We start from the raw sequence: 23,187 nt of genomic DNA, 5'->3' as shown, positions 1-23,187 counted from the left end.
AATCATGTTCTTTTTCTATTATAATTATCATTGTATAATTAAAAGCAGGAGCACTTATTTATATATATATATATATATATATATATATATATACATTCAATTCAAATGTCTAACTCTGGTTCATTTCTCACTATTCTAATTTATGATTGTTTTATTCAGAAATGAGAACCACAGAGCTAACAATTAACCATAATTAAGTTTTGGAATGAATACGTGTTTCTAGTTTTACATATACAACGATAATTATGATTTAGAATAAACATATTATCGAGGTGATACATTATTTTTATAAGGAATGCTGAATTTCGAGGTCGAGTGTAAAAAAAGATTTACTTAACTTGAACAAAGGACAAACAAAAAATTTATTAGAATTAAACAAACATTTGCTTGACCCCATATTAAAGAAATAGTTTGTTTAATTCAAACAAAATTTGTTTCATTCAAATAAACATTTTTCTGAGTGTGCCAGTCAAACTTATTGTTAGTTTTTAGCATTCAAACAATCATTCCCCGTGGATTTGAAGAGTACTAAAATGACGTTTTTTCATTCGAAATTTCGACCAGTTTAACGATAAATTGTTGCAAAATGCACGAACAGCTGTTAGCCAGTCAACGAATTTCGAAATGTTGACTATGAAAACAAAAGAATCTGAAATTTTAGTGAGTTCTAAAATTACGTCTATGGAATTGTCGCGAGCTCCCGGACATTTGGAAGACTAATAATATCTATATTTTCATAACATATGTCCACGTGGGCAAAGTACAGGGGTGGGGGGTGGTTGTTAAAATTCCTCGGCTGTCCACTAGGGTGGGGGGGGGGTAAAAAATGGTCAAAAATTATCCACCTGGTATATGGATGGCCCCTAAACAAATGCACATTTTGGCCGTTTTTAGACGAAAAGAAACCGTTTTTTCGACCCTGTTGCAATTATATTGCCAATTATGTTTTCTGAAGAAATGTTGGCCACTCATGAATATTTATTTATTTCATAAACAAATTATGTAAACAAATGCACATTTTCGGCGTTTTTAAGCGAACACAGAAAAAAGAAAGTGTTAATGAAGCACCAATATCAGGGTACCATATACCTGCAACAGAAATTACCCTTGCAGTGTGAATGCTGCAACGTAATGTAAGGTACAGATTCCCAATCACTTGGGTTACGATATGTCCATCACTTGGGGTAGGAAGTACCTACTACTTTGGGTAGGACGTGTCTGCTTCTTGGGGTATGTCATGAAAAATGTCATTATCGACGCCTAATCTATGCGTTCTTAACTTCTTAAATACTTCTTAAATACTTTTCAAGTTTTGAAATAGCCATGTCTAAATGCATTTTTTATCATTTTGACAGCTTTTCTAATTGTATGACATGGTCATTGAAGTTTAACATGTGCGTTGTTCGCACTTTGTAAAATTGAGCCATTAGGTATTTCAGATTAGGTGGGAATATCCAAGATGTCTGCACGCTGAGGGGCAAACAATAATACAAAATACATGAGACTAAACTTTATTTTTATAATAACTTGGAAAATAAGTATTTTACACGATAAGTGTATTCAGACTTTTTAACAATTTAAAAACTATTTAATTGAATAATAAAATTGATGTTTTTTGTAACTGTGAAAAATATTTTTTCTCAAGTTATAAATTAAATTAAGTTTTATCCTCTGGGATTTGTATTATTGTTTGGCCCTTATTGTACAGACATCTTGCCAGCTGACATCACAACTTGAAATACTTAATATTAGAAATCTTAGTGCAAACATAACTTGGGGGAACCAGGTAATGGTAGAGTTATTGGCAAAGTAAAAGAGACAGTCTACGAGTTAGCGGGATAAGTTATTATCTTTCTCGCGCAGAGATCTGATTGGCTGTTTACCGCTCTCCTCTAAATGAATGTTAAATAGTTTACATGTATGCGCAAGTAAAGAGCTATTTATGGAGCAAAATTGAAAAGACTAATCATGTTGCTGTGCGAGAGAGATAGCTTATCCCCCAGCCCCAGTCAGTGGTGGCAGAACGCGGATATCTCTGGCATGCGCAGTAGTTATTCATGTGTATTTTTAGGTTATGCAAGGCCATGTGTCAATTTAAAAATACACAAGAATCACTACTGCGAATGCTCGAGATATCCGCGTTTTCTCACAATATAACTTTATATCTTAAAAAATTTGTACCTTAATAAGGATATATAGTGGAGCATAGGCATGCCAAGGTTACTAGAAAAGTAGAGTATATGGATGCTAAATTCCTCACCCATGAAGTTGTTCGACATTTAAGATGAAAAGGTCTTTCTATACGCATAATAATAGCATCCTCAGATTTAACTGAATTAAAAAAAAAACAGTAGGAAAACGTACAAATTCAGTTTGATCAAAATAAAAACTATTTGATCAAATTTTCTATTACTAGACATAAATCTAGAAAGTTTGAAATATTTTTCAAAGCATTACTTTATTATTAAAGTTAAATATTATGGTACCATTTTAACATTATTATTATTTATTATAATAAGTTTAACTTCATTAATTAAAAAAAAAACTGGTTTAAATTAGAATTAAAAATACGAGAACTGAATCTGCAATTATTTAGGGGCTATATAACTATACAATTGGAATAATAATTTATTTTTTGTAAATATGTTAATTTTTATTTTATTCTCGTACTGTTTGTTGCGTACATATTTACATGAAAGTAACAGAACCTCGATTTGAAATTCTCGCCAACAAAATACGCAACTTTATATTTATAACTCGAGCATTTAATCTTTTTTTGGCAATAAATAATGCCTTGAAAAATATAATAAACATTCTAAACATTCATGCGTTAGAAAAAGAGATTCGATAAAATAGATTAGTGGACATCGGAATCCCACCCCTGGTAATTTTAATCATGCTCATACCTCAAAGCCTAGTTTCACAAAGTGGAATCCGCATACCTTCAACTTTTCTAAGACTCGGTATGTCATACCCCAAGTTCGAGAGATATCTGATTCGGTAGCGACGTACAGTGAGCACTGTTATAATTTTACCTGCAACAAAATATAACCCCAAGTTTTTACTGTGAAAAGAAATCGTTTTTTCTTCTGAACTTGCTGAAATTATATTGCCAATGATGATTTCTGAAAAAAATTCGGAAACCTATCAATATTTGTTTATTTAATAAACAAATTACATGAATAAATGGACATTTTGGATGATTTTAAGCGAAAAGAAACCGCTCTTTCCTCTGTATTTGCTCAAATTATATTGCCAATAACGTATTCTGAAAAACTGTTTGTCATCTATCAATATTCGCCATGAATTAATTTTGGCTTATTTTATAAGCAAATTGTTTCATTAAATTCACATATAAATCGTTTTTAAACGTAAAGATATCGTTTTTTCTTCTGATTGACAAAGAATTGTCTAGATAAAATGTTATGTTTCACTTTTTCTTTACTTTAAAAACAAATTAGGTAAACAAATGCACATTCTAGGTTTTAATAGACAGAATTTAATAGCGATAAAATGGAATTCATAAAATTTATAGACAAATTATATAAGACCTACATAGTGTAGGCGTTTATACGTAGAAAAACATTTTTCTTTCTTGTAGTCTTGTTGGAATTAAGTTGGTTCTCTACATGAAGTCTTGTTTAACAATAGAATGTATCAAATTTAGAAACAATTTAAATGAAAGAATACACACTCTATATATTACAATGAGTAGAAGAATCGGGGTGCTTTTTCGTGTTATTTTGCTTAAGATCGTGCAAAATGTGAATTTGTTTATAAAATAAGCAAATATTTCTAGTTTGCAATTTTTTATTAGGCATGATTGGCAATGCAATTTTAGCAAGGTCAGAAGATAAAATGATTTTTTTGCGCCTAAAAACACGCAAAATGTACATTTTTTTATACAAAGTGTTTATGAAATAAACAAATATTGGTGGGTTTCAAACAATTGTTCAAAAAACGTTATTGGTAATAGAATTTTAGCAATGATAGGAGAAAAAACGGTTTTCTCCCGGTTAAAATCTCCCAAAATGTACATTCATCTATACAATTTTTATTAAATAAACAAATATTAATAGGTTGCAAAAAAAATTTAGAAAACATGATTAGCAATATAATTTTAGCAAGGTCAAAAGAAAACACGATTTCTTTTTGCTTAAAAATGCTCGAAATGTGCATTTGTTTATATAATTTGTTTATTAAATAAACAAATATTGATGAGTGGCAAACATTTCTTTGGAAAACATCATTGACAATATAATTGTGAACCTGTGCAAATCATTTCGAAGTGGGCAATTCGAAACTCTTTGGAATCAAAATTCGACGCATTCAGTTGCTCGAGTTTATTTCCGATTCGAAGTGGGCAGTTCGAAAGTCTTTCGAATCAACGTTCGACGCGATCAGTTTTTTTATTTGAATTTCGATTCGAACTGACTATGCATATATATTTATTTCTCGCTGTGCCTGTATGGTGAATTTTTGTTTCTTTGGGTGTGAAAATACTCTTCCAGGTTTTTTCAGATTAAAAAAAGGTTGTTTAGAAGATAAAAGAATCAAATTTATGTAAAAAGTGAGATTTCTTTCTCATTATTATCAATATCAAACCTTTAAATGAGAATGCGTGTTATTTGTGTGCATATGAACACAGAAAGGGAAGCTTTTAAGTGTGATGAAATAAAATTTTAATACTCAAATTAATTTATTCAACTATCAATATTCTTTGACTGTTAGCTTGAACAATGCAAATCTAGCGTTAATATTTTCATGAAGTTCAAATATTTTTATGTGTCATTTTAATCTTTTGCAGGCAATATTAATGAAGTCTTATTTTTTAAGAATTATTTCTTTTTAAGATATATCAATATCCTAACTTTAATAATAATGAATAAAAAAGTGTTTCAAATTAAAATTATTTCTTGAAAAAAAGATCCCACTCCTTCTTCACTCCATTGAGAATCGAACCACAATTCCTTTGAAAAACGTTTTTAAAAATAAAGAAAAATAAGTAGTATTAGTTTATCAAATGTGATTAGAATTTTAGAGTAAGTAAACGTTGTTTAACGAACCAAGTTAATAAATCGAAACAAAAGAAAGAAAAAAGTAAAAAAAATCTGCCCACTTAGCGGGCACATTCTCATCGCGCATTACGCATGCCGCTCGCTAGTTAGAGTCCGCCTGGGACGCGCGTCTGTTAAATCTCGCGCTTCGCACTCGATAATGGGTTACTTCACGCTTCGCGCTCGGATATTTATTCTTTGCATTTAGAATGCTTGAATAAAACTATATCAAAAAGATCTCTTTTAGATGGCAGTATTTATATGCGTCTTCATATTCTGAATTGCCTACTTAATTAAGTATAGTCAAAAATTAAGTTTCTCAAAGTTCTGCAGGCTTTGAGGTACACGTTCTCATAGTGACACGCGCGCTGCGCGCTCGATTTTCGATAGTCATTTGTGAACAGATTTTGTTGAATCTTTTTTTTCGTATTTCGTCATTTTTCGACAAATTTTTTATTTAATTTTGTTTATTTTTAATGTTATTTTTCACGAATAAAAGAAAAAGTACGCGTCCTATCAAGAAGTGATTTTCAACAAAATTGTTGATCTATATTGGGATAACAATTTTTGCTAATTCTTCTTCTTTCGTATCCTACACAGTTTGATCAAAAAATCGATTTTTTCATTATCTTTTGGCAACTAAATTTTTATTTTTTTATTTTTTAAGAATATTCAAAAATTTGTTTTGACAGTTTTTTAGGGCTTTTAAAAATTAATGTTTTTCTTGTCTTGACTTTTTCTCATATTGTGCGTGTTTTGGCTTGACATTTTGAAATTTGATTGATTAAAAATTTTTTGAAAATGCTACAACTCTGAGAATTTTTCCTTCATCGAAAAAAGTCATTAGAATAAGTTATTTGTACATTTTAGTACTATAAATATCCGTACATAGAATTTTCAAAATTTAGAAAACAAGTAGTCCAACAAATTTTCAAAATGAGCTCACTTTTTGAAATTTTCATCAAAAATGGCTGGTTAACGAACTCGTCCTTTCTTTTAGGACCTTAAAATAGTGTGCCAAAGATAGATTTGATTCATTAATTTTTTCGAGTTTTTATGTTTACGGACGGACAGACAGACAGACCTACGCCATGGTAAAAATTTGATTTTCAGATTCAATGGGTCTCGAAACGTGGAGATCCGTTGAAAAACTATGGTGTCAAATTTCGGACAATTATAATACTTTCTCAATCATAAATGATGAGAAGGTAAAAATAGAAAGGCATCAATTAGAATGTGCCTATCTTCATCTTCACCCCTACTTTTATCACGTTTTCGTATTTAATTTCTATTTTAATTAATATATTTTCTTTTATTAAGCTCATCATATTTTTTTTATTGTTTTATTGAATTTACATAATATATCACGTTTTATACAAAAAGATTTTTAAAAAAAGTGACTCTTTTAGGGGTGGAGGTGACCTCCAGCGTTACGGTAATGTTAAAATTACATATGCATACTGTAGGCAAAATATTATGCAGTGGGTGGGGAAGAGATGTGGGTCAAATTAACAGGAAAATTTCTATATGCAATATATCTATATCCGTACAAATCTATCTATTTATCTATCTCTATTTATATATATGGGATTAAAATTTAAAACAATGAAACAACCCAGGCAGAAAAGTTATACATATTCAAAAATATTCTGTATAACTATTTTCCTTGCATGTTCTTTACAAATTTACAGTTTCTTACTGTGGCAAGGTTCATTACAAAATTCTACTCGTGCATTTAACGAGGAATTTCGTTCAATACAATTTTAAAAACAAACTTCCTTATTTTGATAAATTGGTAAATACATTTTATTTCTCATAGTAGATACAGGCGTGATTTTTTTAAAATTATTTAAAATTAATAATAAAACTACTTTCAAATAAAATATTAGGGGGTCCTCTGACCCGGTTTGCCGTTGGCTATATAAATATAAGTATATAATTAAAACAATCAAATTTTCATCGGTAAAATGGCTGTACATGCTTAAAAACGTGTAGCGCAAAAAAGGTAATGTCTCACGACTTTAATTTTGAAAAGGTGATGTGTTTCACGTGAATAGTGGGAGTAAAAATACTGAGAATACTGAGTAGGACTTTTAACTCAAAATGACCCTGTTTGGCACCTATAGAGAAAAACTACTAACTGACCTCATTATGTGCATGGAGATGTGTCTTACGTGCTAGATACAAGAAAAACTGAAAACTTCGAGAAAAATACTCATCGACTCCATATGATCGAAATATTATTTATAATAAAAAAAGTGTTCTTTTCAAACTTTTTGTTTAATTTTAAACACCTACCATTGCTATACTCTAAAGATATAACAAAATAATTTAAATACATTTCAATGGTCCTACTTAAAATGAATACTCAATAAAACATTTTTAAACATTATATTACAAAAAAAATTTCTACAGCTACCGGGTTTCGAACCTACATCTAAAGCTAAACCTATCGCCTAGCAGTCGGGAGTCTTGACCATTACTCTATAGCTATACCTAAAGAATTTAAATTCAGTGCAAAAAGCATCTTCATAATTCACGACAAAAAAAAGTAAAAAATAATAAATTAACTGTCAATAAAAATATAAATAAAATAATTTTTAAATAGATAATTCAAATCGGATGAAATTTGTAGGGTTTCGTAATCCCGGGCTGAAAACCTTATATTTTCGGTCAGATGTCTATCCGTCCTTGACCAATTTTTTTCAAATCATTTTTTTCGCGCCTACTTTGACTTATTTTTTCATGTAATATTTTGTTTCTTCGCATTTTAGACCATTTTAAAACTTTTGGTAATGACATAAAATTTTATTTTTTATTATTTTTAATGTATTTTATACTATTTGACAACCGATTAATAATTACATAAACTATCATTTCTTCTGAACATTTACAATTTCTCATAAGGATAAAAATTATAATTTTTTCCTTAAGACCATGTGATGAGAGGGTGACGTGACCAGATTTCTATCTTAGCAACACTTTTTTTATTTCCGAAATTATTTGCGCACGAAGCTCCACATTGAGTTAAAAATTTGGGATAATAAATAAGAAGCACTAAGAAAGGTAGGTCTGGTCCTAAATTTTTATAATAATGAAAAAAAATTTTTTGCAAACTGTTTTTTTTTGTTGCTTTTTTCAAAATTATTAAAATCAGGACCAGATCCAACTTTCTTAGTTCTTTTTATTTATCATCCCAAATTTTCCACTCGACGTGGCGCTTCGTGAAAAAATAACTTGGGAAATAAAAAAAAGTGTCGGTAAGATAGGAATCTGGTTCCGTGACCGACTCGTTACATGAGCTTAAGGAAAAACAGAGAAAAAAAATTGTTTTCGAAATATTTGTATTTATAATCTTTCAAAAATTTAGAACACATGAACCCTATTTTTAAACATATTTTTTATATTTTTTTCATTCGAAATTACCATGTTATGAGCCTTTAAGGCCCCCTGAAAAGTAAGCGTTAGAAACCCTGTTGAATTGAAAGCCACATAAAAGCGTTTATTTGAAATGTTTTTTCTGCTACATAGGTTTCGAATTTCTTATCTCATCTCTATGACACTTTTTTCCCTATCATATGCAGAAGGTCCTAAAATTTTGGCAGTCCTTTAAAAACATGTTTAGAGTTTGAAAATTATTGAAAACTAAATAAATTTGTATACATGTGTGTCGTGTGTCGTGTATAATAATGGTTTGTTCAGTTTAGACTATCAACAGCGCATTTTACACCACTAACATGACAAGAAATTTGTAAATATACATGTAGTCATTTCCAATCGGAAGTCTAATCGAAAAACTGAGGGCGCCGAATGCCGATTCAACATAATTTCGAATTGCCCACTTCGAATCGTTTTTATTCGATTCGATAAAAGGGATTTCTGATATCGATTCGAAAGACTTTCGTACTGCCTAGTTCAATTCGGATTTTTTCAACTTAAACTCAGCTACGTCGGTTCGGGAAAAAAACCGATTCGATTTGAATAATGCACAGATCTACTATTAATTCTTTAAATTTAAACAGATTTTTTGAATAATCTGTAATTCTCATTTAAAACTGTTGAATTCATTCCAAGTTCTTTATAAATCGCTAGGAAATCTATTGAGTTCGTTATAAAATATTTTAAATTCACAATTAAATCTTTAAAATTCTCCAAAATTTCTTCGTAGTTCTTTGGAATGTACAATATAATATTCAGCATTCACCATTACTTCAAAGAAATTCTTCAGAAATCATTATTAATTCTTTAAAGTTGACCTACATTTAAGTGACAATTCTTTAAAACTCGCTATGTTTTCTATATAATTCACAATTAAAGTATTTGTAATATACGATTAAATCTGGGAAATTCATTTTAAATTATTCAGAATTCACTATTATTTTTTCGGAACTGTCCGCAAATTCTTTTTAATTCTTTGGAATTTACATCCGCAAAAAATGACTTGAGAAAAATTGTGCACTCAAAAGGGATCTAAACTTTTTTTAATAATAACTTTTCATGGGGCACGTAGTTTTGTTATTATTTGTAAAACAGAAAATTGAAAATAAAAAAAAAAATTTGGATAAACGACGCAAGCTACAAAAAAAGAACGCAAAAGTTTTTCATCTAAAAAAGCTACAAATTTGTCATTAATCATTTTTTGATGGGATGCGCAGTTTTTGTTTTATACGTAAAAAAATAACATTAAAAATATAAAAATTAAATTTTTGGACAAACGACACAAGCTACAAAAAAATGAATACATAAAAGTTGCTCTTCCAAAAAAGAGTGAAAACTCATCCAAACTTTCTATCAATTTTTTTTATGGTAAGTATAAACGACACAAGTTGCAATAAAATGTGAAATAACAATTCTTTGTTTAATAGGATGCGCATTTCATTGAATTATAAAAATAAGACACAAAAATATTTAAGAAATAAACGTACTATATACATTTGACGTAACAAAGTTGAACATAATGAAGGGAAGTTTGGATATTTGACAGAGTCGAGTGCGAAGAACGAGATGCGTGATGAGAATGTGTTCATTAAAGCCAAAGGAACTTTAACAAAGAAAATTCGCAATCACCAAATTCCAGCTGTCGATGCCTTGACGTTCAAATTTAAAAAGCCTGTGTACAAATATGGGAGAAATGCAATGACCGAGCGCGAATCCCGAGATAAATATATTATCGAACGTACATATAAAAACTTTGATCGGAAGTTGGACTACATTCTGATTGATTTGTTAAAAAATTTCCATTTTTCATTTCGTTTAAATTTTTCAAAAATCATAATCTAACTTGGAAAAGAACAATACAATTTATATTGTTTTATCTGAACTTCATGCGTTTTGTTTCCAAATCTTACTTTATCAGTGTTGTAGATGCTGTTTGTTATAAAAACTAAACTCCTGTACGTACAATCATTGGTGTAAAATATATTAGTAGTGAATCATAAGCTTATTTATTAAATAAATAGTTATTATCGACAATTTGATTTCAAAATATATAAATTGTAATCTATGATTTGTCTTATTGTATAACAGATTTTATTTAAAATAAACTGCTACCTCTGACACAAGGAAGCTAAAAATTACAAGGTAAGAAATACTTGATCGAAAGATTTTCTGAAATTTCGTTTGATATGACCTCTGTCCAATAGAGTATAAAGGGTATTTATTAATCCTATAGTATAGATTACGTGTAACTTGCATTATGAAAGTGAATGTACTATTGATAATGAGTCACCCTCACCGATTCTTTATAATTACATATTTCATTCAAACATACAACTTCCGTAAGATAATTGTCAGCGAAATAAATGTCCGAGGAAAAGGATTAAAGTCTACGAAAGACGATAAAACATGTAAGAGTAATTACCATGAATATTTAACAGTAATATGAAAGCTTCCCTTTGACTGTCGTTACCAAGAAAATCAATTCTGACTGTCATAAGATACAATGTTAGTCTTTTCTGAACTTTTAGTGTCTTTACCCTGACAATTTAACTGATAATTATTCCTCTGTAGGAAAAACAGTTACGATTTCGAGTTCAAGGTAGTTATAATTTTCTATGATTTTAAAGATGGGAACGATATTCTCAGTCATGTCTTAAGAAAGAGAAAACATTGTTTTTAATAAAAAAAATGAATAAAATTTAGGGAAAATAATTATTTTAAAAGTAGTTTCTGTAAATACATGTTCTTTTACTATCGCTTTTTACTAATTGTTAAAAAATGATTGAATTTCAATCAATCATGGCTTACTTTTTTGATCAAGACTTTCCGTATAACTCTACTGTTTCAAATTTTTAATGTAAGTAAATTATCTTCAGTAAAAATAGTCATTTCTTTCAAAATCGTTTTTAATTATAATTGTTTTATCGATTTCAGCGTTACAAAAGTTTACCTTAAAATCTGGAATCAGTAGAGTTATATTTATTAAAATTCAACTATTTTTCCAAAAGTTGGTAGTAGGCGAAAGTAAGAAAAAATGTAATTCCAAAATAATAATTACAATGAATGAGTTTTGTATACATTTTAAATATATGTCCGATAAAATATAATTTTGCACTAGGAGGAAATGAAGAGAAGGATTTATATGTATAAATTGTAGAAGTTGAAGCATTGTTAGCTTCGGATATAAGAATGCTGCATATTATTATCAGCTCCAAGCTGATATAATAAAAATAATTTTTTCTTCAAATGTATATATCAATCAAATTTTTTCAGATTTCACCCTAATTAGATGGAAGCCCTATGCAGAATAAGTCATTTCTAGTTTTGAGATTACAATTTCTTTAGCTGAAAATCAAGCGAAGCAAATATGTGTAAACTGAAACATTTGGATTTGAACATTTTATGCATTAAAAGAGGATATCGTATTCCAGAAACTGCTGAGAAAGTACAATGACATTTGTATGTATTTTTTTATACATTAATATACAGTATTATATAACTCACCTTAAATTACTTAGAATTCATTATACAACATTTGGAATCTTTGACAAAGCTGAGGAATTCATCTTGAATTATTTAGAATTAACTAGGAATTGCATTAAATTTCCCGAACATTATTTGATATTCATAATTAATTCTTTTAAATTATCCACAAATTCTTCATAGTTCTTTGTAATTGACAATGATATCTTCAGAATTGACCATAAATTCATTGGAATTCTTTAGAAATCACTACTAATTTGTTGAAGTTTATCCAGATTTGATGGCATATTCTTTCGATTTCACTAGGAATTTGATAGAATTCGCTATGAAATAGTCGGTATTCACCAATAATTTTTTTAAATTCCCCACAAATTCTGCACAATTCTTTAGAATTTATAGCGTTATGTTCAGAATTCGCCGTAGATTTATTGGAATTCTTCAGAAATCAATGTTAATTCTTTGCAATGCACGCAAACTTAATAGTAAATTCGTTTGAATTCACTCGGAATGCTTTGAAATTCAAAATTAAATTTTCGGAATTCCCTTAATATTCTACAGAATTCTTCAATAAAAAATAAAATAAAAATACGTCAAATTCAAAACAAGATGTTTACAAAATAGTTTTTTTAAAAAAATTGCCATTTTGTTTCTATTTGACCGAAATTAATAATTTTTTTTGGATATAAAGTTGAAATGATACACTTTAATAAAAAAAGTATGTCTATAGCATAACAGGAGATTAAAGATTTTTTAGGAGAGGTTGAAAATAGGTTATATTTTAAGATGAAACAAATGAGTAAAGCATTTGTTTTCAGGATAAAATTACTGTATATTATAATAAAATGTACGTAAAATGAAATTTTCGCAACACTATGATAAAAATACACTATTACAATTAAATAAGTCCATATTTACGGTACATTCAATGCATAATCCGCATCTGTGTTCATCACAGCGACGGCGCAAGCAATTGTTGCACCTTATGCGCGTTCGCCCGGATCTTTCCGTTTCACAGAGTGCACATTGGGCACGACTTTCCTCGCGAATGGCAGTGTAACCTCTAACAACTGGTTCACCCCTAAAACCTTAGCAATGAGTCATCTAGTAATTAGACGCAAAGTTTGCTGCTCTAAACGTCCACTATCATCGGAACAGGGACCCTCTTCCTCCTCGCCAGCACCCTATGCCACATCTAATGCCCGCACTGCCTTATAATTACGTAAATTATAACGTAAGTGGTGTTCTTTGGAAATTCTATAATAATAATGTAAATTTTTCTTCGATTATTTTATGGTTTATACTAAAAAAATAGTATTTCAAAATTTCTGCAAAAATATGAGAAATTCATCAAGTATTTCATAAATTTATGATAAAAACACAAAAATATGTGGAAATACTTACATTCAATATAATTTAACTTATTACACTGGAGAAAATATAAATACTTCAAATTTCACAGGCACCGAGTTCACGCACACCGCTACCACAGTAGTGCAAAATTGCACTCCTTCAAAGTTTCGACGTTGCTGTATGAGCGGTAACGAAGCTAATGGCATCGGCCTTAACGCAGCAAATAGCCTAGGGGACTAGCATATTTGTCGTAGTGGGGAGTGACCCTTGGTCTACGCAGGTAAAAAGTTACAGAAGTAAGAAATTTCACGAAGAGCATTTTAAATGCTTTAGAATTCAATAGGAATTCAATGAAATTCGCTATGTATTATTAGGTATTCACCAATATTTTGATACAATCCTTCACAACATTCTGCAATTCACCATGAATTAATTCGTTAGAATTCACTAGGAATCCTATAGAATTCAAAATTAACTTTGTGGAATTTCCTTAGAATTCTACAGAATTCTTTAGAATTCATAATTAATTATATGGAATTCAATATAAATCATTGTCAATTCATGATTGAATCAGCGGTATTGTTTTTAAATTCTTTAGAATTCACTCTCCACAAGTTCTTTGAAATTCTGTGTAATTTACAATGAAATCTTCAGCACCTACCATTAATTAATTGGAATTCTGTAAAAATCACAAGTCATTCTTTGGAATCCACCCATATTTGATGGTAAATTCTTAAAAATTCACTATTAACTCTATCGAATCTAAAATTAAATTGTCGGTATGTCCTGGGAATTCTATGGAATTCTTTGGAATTTATGATGAATTCTATGAAAATTGAAAGGTGTACTTATATTTAAAGTATACATTTCATTTAATTTTTTTTCTGTTAATATTCGTTATTTATTTCGCAAGCTTTGGGAGATGTGTGAGATTTTTTCCGTTCCCCAAGATTTTATGGGTCCGCCAGCTTTTGTCGATCGACGAGCTCAAACGGACCAACACACAAAATGCTCGGCTCGCTTAAAAATAAAGCACTTAAAAATAAATGTACGGAAGTGCCTCAGAATTCTAGGATATTCTTTAGAATTCACTTTAAATTCTCTGTAACTTACTTTACACATTATTGGACATTCTCCAATAATTGATTGAAATTCTTCACAAATTCTTGAAAATCATTCAGAATTTGAAATTGAATCTTTAGAATTTATTCTGAATTCTAAAGAATTTCATATTATTACAATAAATAGAATAAGTATAACTGAAATCTATGGAATTACCTATAAATTATTTGCAACTCACTATTAAACTTTTGGGAATTCGTCACTAAGCCTGTGGTATGTATTTTTAATTCTGTAGAATTCACTAAGGATGCTGGGAAATTTTTCAAAAAATAATCCAAATTCACCATCAATTCTATCAAATTCTCTACAAATTCTTGGCAATCCATTAAACTGTACTGTTAAATCATCAGAATTCACCTGCAACTCATCGAGAATCATTAATACCCACTTTTATTTCTTTAGAATTCACTTGGAATTTAATGGTCAATTCCTTAAAATTCTCTAGGAGCTTGCAAAAGCTCGCAAGCTCAACCCAACTCGTGCGAGCTTTTCATATGCAGACCGAGCCGAATCGAGTTGCGAGACAGCTTGCAGATCATGGGCTAAAAAAAGCTTGCAGGCCGAAAAAAGTTCATAGACCAAGAAAAGATCGTGAACAATAAAAATCTCGCAGAGCTCGTACAGCTTGGATCAGTGCGACAATATTTCATCACGTTGCTCGATCGAATACTACTGAATTGATTTGAGCTTTGTGAGATGTATGAGCTTTTTTCTGGTCCCCAAGATTGTTTCAGTACTCAAGCCTATTTCGATCCACGTGCTTTTTTTGCCCCACAAACTTTTTCCGGTTCCCAAGCTTTTGTCTATCAACGTGCTTTTTTTTACACGGGAGACGTCTCGTGTTTAGACCCGACCAACACACAAGACGCTCGGTTCACACGGGGTTCCCCCTAGAATTATCTCTGAATTCTGTGGAATTCACACTTAAATCTGCAGAATTCATATTAAATTTCTTAGAATTCATGAGAAAATTTAATAAATTCTCCATTAATTATTTGGAACTCACCATGAATTTAGTGAAATTTCTTGAAGAATCCCTTTTAATTTTTCGGGTTACAGTTAGATTAAACGATAGAATCCTTAGAATTCGATATGAATTATGTAGAACTAGAAATCTAATCTACGGAATTCCCTTGAAATTCTATCGAGTTCACCATGAACTTATTGAAATTTACCATGCATTCATTGCAAGTAACTATGAACTCATGGAAATTTACTATGAATTCATTGGAATTTATTGTGAGTTCTCGGAAATTCTGCGACGACCACCATTCATTCATTGAAATTCCTGACAAATCTTCGCAATTATTCGTATTTGAAAACTGAATTTGTGGAATTCTTTAATAATATATGCGGACTTTGTCTTGAATTCTTTAGAATTCATTAGGAAGTATATGAAATTCTCCACGAATTATTGCGAATTCACCATTAATTCTTGGGAATTCTTTTAAAATTATTAACCATTCTTTGTTTTTTGAAATGAAATCCTGAGACTTCACCATTAAGTCTCTGAAATTTACTATGAATTCTTTAGAATTCTCTGGAACTGACTTGAAAATATTTTTGATTGTGTCACGCATAATATAATCTTTCTTTTATTAAACTTTTACTATGGTGAACCCAGTCATACATCATAGTCACGGACTAAGTCAACTGACCAATAAGACTAGAATGTTATAAGTTAATTTAACTAATTTAATACGTTGCTTAAAAACCTCCTGCGATGGTGTTGTAGGTATAAAATTATGAACGGCCACGAGCGTTGGAGGTGCCAACAGTCACCTCTGGAATCTTTCTTAGAGCTACCATCTGCCACTTCACGGGCTTTAGTCGCTTACTTCCTGATGGTGAAGAAAATTTCTTAAAATTCGACATGTGTTTAATTAAACCGCCTTCTAAGATGCTGCCAATCCCTACTGACTCCTAAATGTTCCAGATGTTCAGTGCATCTTGCGTGCATATTGCCTGTAGCCGAAATCACAATGGGATAAACAGATGCATGATTCACATTCCTCCATATGACCTCGCCATACTTGTGGATCTTGGTTGCATAGGTTGACTGCAAATTTTGGTTAAGCGGACAAGCAATGCCGATGATGTAGACTCTTCCAGCTTTTTTTTCTCGCATCACGATGTCAGGTCGATTGGCCGGGATGTAATGATCCGTTTGGATAGTAACATCCCAATATAAGATGTAATCTTCGCTTTCTAAAACGGGCATTGGAATGTATTTATAGAAAGGCATCCATTCTTTTAAGAATCCTATGTTTAGGGCAAGATCTTGATTTATGATGCCCGCTACATCATTATGTCTGTGCGTATATTCTCTCTCAGCCATTACGCGACAGCCATCAATAATGTGCTCGATGGATTCGTTGATACCTCCACATAATCGGCACCGGTCAACAACGTCTTGATGTAACACGTGTTTGCGATTATTCCTAGCGCTGACAACCTTGTCCTGCATCGCAGCGATGAATCCTTTTGTATCTGGATACAGAATACCCTTTCTTAGCCAAATATTAGATTCCTTACTATCCACCTTATTTTGATTTGAAGTTTTGGGGTGCTCGCCATGAATGGCTTTCTGCCTTTATTGTATTTCTAATTCCTCTATGGTTTCTGCCCTGATATTCAAAGCCTTATCTGAGGACAAATTCAAGCGCATTTAGTCAAGCTCCGCTTTACAGATGGTACTATAAAGCGCAACATTTCGCCTGCTGTTAAAATAATCTCGCAACTGTATAACTTGTAACTCACACAGTTTTTTGTCATCTACAACGCCCCTACCCCCTAAATGTCGTGGTAGAACTACCCTTTCAATCGCAGAATTTCTGTGGTGCATTCGGTGCTTCGTCATTTCTACGCGAACAATTCTGTTCCACTTTTCAAGGTTGGTGTTAGACCATTTTATAAGCCCGAAGGAGTACGTGAGGACAGGGATGGCATATGTGTTGATTGCCCTGATTTTGTTTGCCGAGTTGAGAAAACTCTTCATAATCAATCTGAGTCTCGTACTGAAGGCAGTCATTAGGCTTGTCTTAACTATTGAATGTTGAATATCCTTAGATTAAAGAATACTCAGATATTTATATGATTCGCCTGCAGCCATTGCCTCGATGTAATTTTCGAACTCTTTCTCTAACTCTACGGTCCCTAATTCCCCTCTGATTAAATGCACTGTTCTGCATTTATCTAGTCCGAACTCCATGTGGATATCATTAGAAAACTACTTTGTGACATCGATCACTTGCTGCAGTTTCTGGCCTAAACTAGCATACAGCTTCAGGGCATCCATGTAAAGAAGATGGTTTACTTGATGACCATCCTCATCATCATGAATTCTGAACCCATGAGACATGCTGTTTAGTGTTTTGCTCAATGGATTCAACGCTAAACAGAACCATAGTACGCTGAAGGAGTCTCCTTGAAATATATCCGTCGTAAAGCGTATTGATCTAGTTATCTTTGGTTGTCCATAATTAAAATACTTGATTCTTCTACCCCAGAGCCTCATCGCATAGCTTAGAAAGTCAATAATGCATGGACAGATTTTGTAAAGTTTTAAGACTTCAAGCAAATAGTCATGCGGTACGGAAGGAAACGCTTGCTTGTAGTCAATGTACTTGTGTCAATGCCATGTGTAAGTTCCTTTGATGCTTACGAGCTTGAGTCATGGCGACAGCATCTATAGTGACTAGATCTTTACAGGCTCGTGAGTTTTTACAACATCAATAGGAAGCTGCCGTTCCACCTCAATTTTGATAGCACCTATTTCAACAGCCGAAAGCAGTCTGTTTACAGATATTGAGCGTTTTTGATCTTCCTGATTTTGCTCATTTATGTTTGTGGCTAGCTCTGGGTATTTAACTAAGAAGAGTCTATGATATTCTCTCCTCACACTTTGCCCACATTTCTCTGCCAAAAAATAAAGGCGCACAACATCTCTGTTCATATGGTATGTCCATTTGCGTCGCTTTTTTGGTTGCTGAACCTCTGCTTCTGCCTCTGGTTGTATAAGGTCATCCACCTCTGGAGGATGTGGTGGTGCTGGATCATCAATAGGTTGAGGAAAAACATCAATTGTTCCTGCTTGACCGTTTGACGCAGCTTTCTCTAACTGATGTTCATTGCCGTCGTTTTTCCACGCCGAATCAACCTGTTGTTTAATCTCCATTGCTCGGTCTTCTGTAACATGTATATTAGTCCTGATGTCTTTCACCTTAGCGATGAGATCTCTTAGTGCGACTAGGATACTTTGCAGCAAATTCTGTTCTTAAATTGTATGCTTTTTCCTTGTTTGCTTCCAACTTGGCACTTTCATAATAGAGACACACCAATTCCTCTTTCATTGTGGTATCCCAATTGATGCTCTCCCACGGTATTTCTGTCGAGGTAGTTGGCTGCAAATAGCTAGCGCTAGCCAAAGCATCCTCAGCAGGCACAGTTGATGTTCCATTGCTTACCGTTTGTCGCAGATGTTGTTGCTGGCCAGCTGTTTGATTAGAGAGATCTGCCTGACCATCTCGTAGCTCACCATCGCCACCGTCCAGCATGCTGTGGCCCCCAGCTGTGGCTCCAGGGGCGGCCCGACGTTCCTCGGGAAGTGACAAGCGTTTCAAAATCTTTAATATATTCTCCATTTTTCATTGACGGGTTTTGGTGTTCGACTTAGTCCCTCTCCTCTTCGTTATCAGCCTATTTGGCATGGGAAACCCTGTCAGTAGCAATGCTACCGGTAACATTGCTGTCAAAGTCATGAGAGGAGAGCTCAAGCCCTACCGCGACATTAACGCGGAACACCTTCGGTAGGATTATTATTATAATAATTATTATTATTATAAAAACATTTCTTTGTTGAAATGTTGTCACAGGCTTATACAGCCCAACATGTCGAAGGCATTTTTGGTTAGAATTGGATTTTTATTTGATCATTTTTGCACGGGGCTGTTCCGGTATATATCATCAGTCACGGACGCATTTTTATAATGTAATCAAGTGATCTGATGAGAGCAGTCTGCCCAGACATATTGGACAAAGTCTGGTTTTTACCCCATCATTGACGGATTGGGTTGCAGTCAAGTACACGATGGGGGGACCTACAGCTTAAGGTGGGTTCCGAACCACCAGAACCTCGGCGAAGGTACATTGAAAAATTTCCAGAGGTAGCGGCTCAGGGATCGAACCCCGGACCTCAGAGGTGAAGTCCGTGTGTCCCTAATTCAGTTATACTTCATTTCTAAAGTGGACTTTCGCTTTATCGCTAAACGGTGATTTTGATTTTACATAATATTTGTTCGCTTTCCTGAATCATTCAGATTTTGTTAGTTATCTGGTTCTGTACTGTCACCCATCAATTATCAAATTAAATTTTTGCAGACTTAAAGATTATTGAAGATATTAAAATCTTTTTTTATTTTTAAGTATACGAAACATTCGTAGAAAAAGATGCAGAAATTCCTAGTACTGAGGAATTGTTTTGCTTCTTCAAACTGGAATTTAAACCTGGAAAAGCTTTAAATACAGTACTAGAAAAAACAACTCCCAGCAAACTACGATCTCAACTATATGACTTCTTCATTAACTAAACTTAGTTCTGCAAATACTCATTACTTAAAACCCTCTTTGTTATGAAAAAAATATATAGAGAAAGACAACAAATAGAGAATTCTTTGTAGTCCGCTTCAAAATCGCCTTTTTACCACTTGCTATTTTTAAATTCACAAATATGTTTTGACATAGTGTGGAAAATATTGTCTACTAATACATTGTCATTTTTTGAGAAATTAATTTGCTTTCACTATAATTGCACCAGTTTCTTCGATTTGTTTAAATCTTAACTACAAAACTGCCTTCTAATTAACTTTCCTAATGTTTCTGTCTGCCTCTTATCAACATAATAAAATACAATTATTCGTTATTTTTTAGCTTTACGATAGTTGGTAGCAATGACTGTCATGGTTGCATGATAAATGAGACACATCTTAAAGCTAGAACCATTTTCATGAAGTATTGAAAAATAATCACTGTGTGAATGAAAAAAGGTTTTTAAATAACAGTTTTCTTTCCGCCTCGTACTGGTTTTCCCTTTACCTATTTTAAGCTAGTTTAAACATCCGACGCATGTAGGTCTTTTTTAAGTTTCGAATTCTAAAATCGAATAGAAGATATGAACAGAATACAAAATTTTATTCTTTTCATTTTTTAGAAATCCAAATCACACATTATTTTTCCGGGCCCAAACCATTTAATTAATTTTAAAATATTCTACCTTGAATTTTATCACAAATATGGATTTGAAACTCATGAAATTGATTTAAAAAAACTAAAACTCGTATCAAAAAACTTAAAACATCCATAGATTCGTCTTCGAAATATCTCGATGTCATTTTTCTGTTTAAACAATTTTTTAATTTATCACATTACTTTTTATAGTTCTGCAATGTTCATAAAAAACTAATTGTCAGATTAAAAAGTTATTAATACCACTGCATTTTATTTGAAAATATCTCAATGCAGTTTTTTTATTGTTTTTTAAAAACATTTTTTGAAAAATTACAGTATTTATTACTTAGCATACATTTGCTGTGAGCATGCGGATATGGATCTAAAATCTGTGTAATTAGTTTTAAAAAAATGAAGCGTCGTATCCAAAAAACTAAAAAAAAACCTAGATTTGGTTCCGAAATATCTTGATCGGGTTGGTTTGTTTATAATAATAGCAGAACTTTAAAAACTGATAAAATTGTTTAAAAAAAAGATATCGAGATATTTCGGAGACGAATCTAGAGTTAGTTTTTAGTTTTTTGATACGACTCTCACCTTTTCTAAAATTAATTACATAAGTTTCAATTTCATATATAGGGCAAACTTCAAGGTCCTCAAATATTTGGTACTGTTTAAAGAGATAAAAGATTATTTTTCATGAAAAAATAATAAAACGTAAAAAAGATTTTGCGTCTTTTCTCGGAAGAGGCGTCCCCACTCTTCACACGTATCGCCCTCCTCTATCATATTTTTCACTTTCCTATAATTATTGCTTATTGATCATAGATTATTATATCATTAATGATTGCAAATTAATTATTATATAACCGATAAAGAAATTATTAGCTTATTATTATTTATTAATTTTTATTTTATAATTATAGGTCAATGAATAATTATTATTATTATCAAACAGGATCATCTGCTAAATCGAATAAATACTAAAAAAAGTTGAATTAGAATTAAAATATAAGTTATCAAAATTATTGTTAATAATTATTTAGATATGTTGATTAATTAATATTTCTTATAATTATTCATCATTATTCAATAATTAATAATTCAACAATTTCTAATTAATTTATCATTATTAATTAATAATTAATAATTAAATATGAAACATTATTTTAATTTATTTTCTGTTTATTATGCTGAACTTTGCTATTTTGTTATCTTTGTGGACAGTTACCATTATTATTAACTATGATCAATAAATATATATTATCATACATTATCAATGGAAATAAATTAAACTACAACTTACTAAAATAACCAATTTTCATATTCTGAGGCTTTGATATTTTATCTCGGGTTTATGAATAATAACAACTAGAATACACGTTCTGTATTTGATAAGTATGATGTAGCCAAATCTAAACTTCAAACTTATTATATAATTATAAATTAAAGCATGAAAGATCGTGAAATTGACTGTATTTGCTTGCGGCACTATAGAGAGAGTGAGATTTGAATCCCGAAGGGCAGCGTGAGCCCTAAGAGTGTCGTAGGAGTGGGGGTATCGCTCGAAAGAAAACAAGGGTAATCGGCACTATAGATAGTGGATCTGTTAAAAGAGGTGACTGTTATTTGTTAATTACAGGTATTAAAAATTAATCTTTAGAAATTGGATTCTACCTTTTTATAGAGAATCTTTTTCTCAAGAAAATAAGCCAATCATATACTCAGAAAAAATCCGTCAGAATAGCAGCTTTTCAGTTAACAATTTTTTATATTCCAAATGATTTCATGAAAAACAATCTTTTCTCTCTTTAAAAATACTATCAATAAAAATATGTAAAAACGTTCCGTTTCACTTTTCGGCATTGGAAATTGTTCCCTAAAGAATAGTACATAAATATGATATTATGTTACATTAAAGTCCTAATAAGTTAAATCTTACTTATAGGGGTGCGAAATCTGAAGTTTGTTGTTCGGTATTTAAATGATGAAAAAGGGATGTTAATTTTCATTTTCATTGAACTAGGACCTATCCCTGTTTCTAGCATAGAATCTACATTCTAGAAACAAATATAGACCATCTTCTTTGTATGGGAATCTAATTAGGTTTTCTTTTGTCGATACACATCAACCTCATACTTGTGCATTTCATGGTCCTAAAGTCTAAACCATTCATCTAACCTCTGCCTCATCTATGAAAGGATCAATTCCTGGTTCTATAAGAGGCAGATCCATTTTTCTCCCTTCCAGTTTATCAACGGCGGTTCAATTTCTGCAGATACTTGAATATCTGTGTGATGACACTATCAATAAATATTTGCTTTAGCTAATCTATGCAAAATTTTATTACTTAATCGGACCAGTTTTGAATGAAGGACTTATAATCAAATCTAGAATCAGGTTTATAGTAGTTAGAAAAAATAGCATTTCTCACATATAAGCACACCCCCCCTCCCCCCTCCTAACCCGACCTTTCCGATTTTAATAATCTTTTAATATCTAGTAGTCCATC

General features: G+C 31.5%; 1 protein-coding gene across 1 annotated transcript in view; it reads right to left on the bottom strand.

The window, feature by feature from the left end:
* Positions 1–22,910, bottom strand: part of LOC117169873 — a 39,895-nt gene extending 16,985 nt beyond the window's left edge. The window contains exon 1 of the mRNA XM_033356380.1: positions 22,857–22,910. Within this exon, the coding sequence (XP_033212271.1) occupies positions 22,857–22,910 (54 nt within the window). The remainder of the gene's footprint in view (positions 1–22,856) is intronic.
* Positions 22,911–23,187: the final 277 nt, after the last annotated feature.

This window comes from Belonocnema kinseyi, chromosome 3 (genome assembly GCF_010883055.1).
Source record: "Belonocnema kinseyi isolate 2016_QV_RU_SX_M_011 chromosome 3, B_treatae_v1, whole genome shotgun sequence".
Taxonomy (NCBI): domain Eukaryota; kingdom Metazoa; phylum Arthropoda; class Insecta; order Hymenoptera; family Cynipidae; genus Belonocnema; species Belonocnema kinseyi.
This window is presented reverse-complemented; position numbering and strand designations above follow the sequence as displayed.